This window comes from Asparagus officinalis, chromosome 10 (assembly GCF_001876935.1).
Source record: "Asparagus officinalis chromosome 10, Aspof.V1, whole genome shotgun sequence".
NCBI classification, from domain to species: domain Eukaryota; kingdom Viridiplantae; phylum Streptophyta; class Magnoliopsida; order Asparagales; family Asparagaceae; genus Asparagus; species Asparagus officinalis.
The window spans coordinates 61,394,120-61,398,325 of record NC_033803.1 but is presented as its reverse complement, the minus strand read 5'-3'; the positions used below and the strand labels follow the sequence as shown (position 1 = coordinate 61,398,325).

Here is a 4,206-nt window from a genome sequence, read left to right as displayed (position 1 = left end):
TTGAAGAGGGAGAATAAGATGGGAGATATTAATTTAGGGTTCCCATTTTGTAGTAAAAATTTCCATTGGTCTCTAACCATCAATTTGAAGGGCTCACTTCGCAACCGCCCTCCCTTCAGATCCGCCCTCAATATCAACGGAATTTACAGTTGAGAATCTCAAATATTTTCTTATCTATTATAATCCTCTCCTGATTTTATGAGATAGCGAGTTAGGCCAATGCCAACAAACTTCGGCAGTTTTTAAGGGAAACTTAAATTGTCATTAGATTTAATATTACACTTATTTTATATATATTTTTCCTACACACTTCAATAAAACAAACACCCACCCAGACTGTTGCAGGTGAATTACTTTTCCACTTATGCAGACAGACACCCCCTTAAAATAATAAAAGGTGCATGCAAAATTGAAACGATCGACATCATTAAACTGGATACAACCAAACACTTAACTCTTGTCCTTTGTCCAACGAATATTGACGTCAAGAAGGAACACAGCAGGAAACAAGAGAACACGAAATTTATAGGAACACTTCCACTCGCATACCGGCGAACTATTTTAAACCGAAAGTCCCGTACCCGCAAACTTGCTCGTCATGATCTCGTCCAGCCGTCGACCCATCTCTAGCGAAAGAAGACTCCTCCAGCCCCCAACACCTCCCCGCCTGAAATAAAACTTATTTTCGAAATCCTCAAACATAGTCTCAAGCACCCCCTCTCTGTTCACCTCCAAATTGCTCAAGCTCTCGAACCCACAAAGCTTTACTATGCCCTCCGCCACCCCACCCCTCTCCTCCTCCTCCTCCGTAAACGGACACCCCATAAAACCCGCAACCCGTTTCAACTCACCTATCGGATCTGCAATCATATCCTCATACTTCACGAATAACAAGCTTCAAGGTATTGAAGTTAAAAAAAAAGAGTGAAATGCATTTGTTATTCCAACTACTTGTGACCGAGCGCACCTAAGTTTGATTCGATCTCGATGAAGGGGACGATATCGTGGGGGTTGGACACCCGAAGGGGGTGGCGAAGGTCGGAGAGGTCGGGGAGGGGGGTCTGGTACAGAGATGAGAATGCCAGGGCCTTCAGCCACGTCGTGCCGGATTTGGGGGGGGAGGCGAGGAGGATGTCGGTGGGCCGGGCCTGGAAGTGGTGACGGGTCGAGAGGACACGGAGGAGGGAGTCCTTGAAGAGGTAGTGGGCTTTGTAGAGGACAACTGGGAAGGCTGAGCAGTCTGTTATTGTTGGGAGGTTTGAGAGTTGATCGTCCTCTTGAGTTTGCTCCATTGAATACTCGATTGGTTGTGTAAAGAGATGAGGAAGAGCAAAATGAGGCTTAATAATATTATTATCCCGTAACGTGCTACAATGGGAGACTTTTTTTTAAGAAAAATTTCCCTAAGCACCCAAAATATAGGACCAACAGGAGGGACATGTGAGGTGTCCCCTCCTATTGTATAATGAGCTGGTCATTATTAATGATGAGGATTGGGATCCTCTCCTAATAAATAGTGTTACTAATATCTCCTAATAAGAAGATATTAGTCTTTGACTTATCAATCAAAGGTCAAGATCTCCTCATGAGCAAAAGTAAGGGGCCCCTACTTTTGCTCATGAGGAGATCTTGGTCTTTGATTGATAAATTAAAAGTCAAGATTCCATTAGGAGATATTAAGAACCTCCTTATTAGGAGAGGATCCCAATCCTAATGATGGTTAGCTTATTATGCAATAGGAGTGGGTCATCTCACATGTCCCCCTATTGGTCCCATATTTTGGGTCCCTGTAGCAAAGCTTATTTTTTTTACTGTGTTACTTTTGCTAAATATCTAGCAAAACCAACCTCTTTTTGGCTAGCTTATCAAAGCTGGCGAAAAGATATCGGTTTTGTTGAATTTGTGTTTTGAAACACGCTGCACTAGTCCCGTCTGTTTAATGGTCATTAATCGGCCACTAAACAAGACTCAGAAAACCCACGGAGCTGCTAGTCTCGTGGGTTTTCTGAATAGTTATCAGAAAACGCACGGGACTACTATAGTCTCGTACGTTAGAGTGAGACTTCGTGTCTCGCAACCAGCAACTCCACGGGGCTAGTAGTCCCATGGATTTGTTGGGCACACCAAAACGTGCACAAAGCATGTGTAGATCGTACTAATTGAATATATACCTCATATATATTGCTAAATATGCTCAAAAAATATAAAATCTGTCTCATATACATTACTAAACAATATAATCGTTATATAAGTTATAAACCTTAGTGGCATACTCTGCATGATTAATTCTAGTAACTCTGCATATTTGCTCCATCATTACATTTAAGTTACAATTTCTAAATAACATGAATATTTTACTAGATCCACCCTCATATATAAGCATATTATTCACTCCAACACTCAGTTTCCCATTGAATAAGTGTTTGCGTCGAGAGTTGTTTTTTTCATTGCGGAACTCATTACAACTTCAGTCGTTTACAATAAGTTCGAAAAAGTAAAATTAGTCTTTTTATAAGACTTTCTTACACAATAAGAATAAAATAGTCTATTCAAACACATGCAGAGGGCATTTATCATCCGTTGCTTACATGGGATCTTTGGCTGTGTCGGGGTTTATCCGTGGACCACTGTGGATCAGATCTGGTTGATCGGAATAAAAGATCAATGCTCTTGCTTCACATAAGAAATAATTACAGAAGTAAATAATCTCAACAAAGTGAGATTACTATTCTTCTCGAGATCAAAACAAAGTCTGGTCTTAAGGAATGATGAAACGGGCCTCAGATCCTTCGAATAGCTCCCTCTTTATGCTGGAGTTCGCTAAGATCTACTAGCCCTCCTCTGAAATTCGTGGTTCACTCTCCAAGTAGACAGTACCTCGCCTCTAATTTTAGATCCCCCATGTATAGGGATCCTAGTCTTGTATTTATAGGCTTCGGATGTAGCATTTTAGGACAGGAATTGATGATTTGACCTTATTCTCAGTTAATAACCACTTAACCATGTTTAGAGATAGCTTTAAAGCAGTTAGGGAGGCTCTAGAATGATCAAAACCAATCAAAAACTATCAAAAACGCGTCCCAGGTGAGAGACAGTTTGGGGTGTCTCGCACATGTGCGAGACAGTTTATACTGCCTTCAGTATGTTAGCTCTAATTCTTTCATCCGACCTAGGAATGAGGTGATTCAAGTTTCATTGGAAAACTAACGAAAATACCTACAACTTTTATCTTTTGAGTTTTTTTGGATTCAATTTGCATCATGGAGAAACAATCATGTATTGTGCGAGACAGTTCGGGGTGTCTTGTACATGTGCGAGACAGTTTGTACTACCTTTGGTATTTTATCTCTAATTATTTAATCCGGCCTTAGAATAATGTGATTTAAGTTGAGTTGGAAATCTTGTGAAAATACCTACAAATTTTATCTTTTGAGCTTCTTCAGAATCAAATCGCATCATGGTCGAAATGTGCGAGACACCATTAGTACCTCGCATGTGTGAAACAGTCTGGACTGTCTCGGGTATTTTATCTCTAACTCTCTCATCCGATCTCAGAATGAGGTGATTCAAGATGCGTTGGAAAGATGGCAAAGATACCTAAAAATTCCCATGGGTGAGACATACATGGCATGGGTGATACATAGCTCTTGGCTGAGTTATTTCTTCATTATTTTGTCATTTCGCGTGTTACGTTGACTCGTACGCTTCTATAGGCGTCAAAAATTACCTATGGGTTCTCACACATAGCTCAAGATAGAGAGAAGATAATAAACATTATTATTCATGTCAAGGAGGATTATCTGACATCAATAAGTGTATGAAGTGAGTTGACAAAGCGTATGAACCAACGAGACGACAGAATAACGAAGAAACGATCCGATCGGGAGTTACATTTTATTCACGAAAGACGAAGCGCCACTCATGTCTCTGTTGGACCCTAGAGGGAGGGTGATTAGGGTCACAAGGCTAAAAATAGTGTAATAAAAATTAAGACAAGTAACAAACCACAAAAGAACAACAGTAGAAAAAGAGATAGTAAGGAATCGTTATCCTTGTGACGCGCGATGTGTTAACGAGGTTCGGTCCGCTAACCTACGTCCCCGCTCCTCACTCTCGAGGAGAAATCCACTACACAATGATCTCCTCACGATCTCACAACTACACAGTTGATCTCCTCTGGATCACACTCCCACACAATTGATCTTC

At 40.8% G+C, this 4,206-nt stretch overlaps 1 protein-coding gene across 1 annotated transcript; it reads right to left on the bottom strand.

Moving 5' to 3' along the window:
• Window positions 562-1,341, bottom strand: LOC109826790 (cytosolic sulfotransferase 11-like). Its single transcript, XM_020393810.1, has 2 exons — window positions 952-1,341; window positions 562-895 (listed from the first exon to the last, which is right to left on the bottom strand). The coding sequence occupies exons 1-2, from the start codon at window positions 1,290-1,292 to the stop codon at window positions 562-564; spliced, it is 675 nt and encodes a 224-aa protein (XP_020249399.1). The 5' UTR covers window positions 1,293-1,341.

Excerpts from the sequence above, each read along its gene's own strand:
- LOC109826790 (XM_020393810.1), bottom strand. The coding sequence starts at position 1,292 with ATGGAGCAAACTCAAGAGGACGATCAACTCTCAAACCTCCCAACAATA. Across the intron at positions 896-951 it reads TTAGGTGCGCTCGGTCACAA|CTTGTTATTCGTGAAGTATG; the intron begins GTAGTTGGAATA and ends AATACCTTGAAG.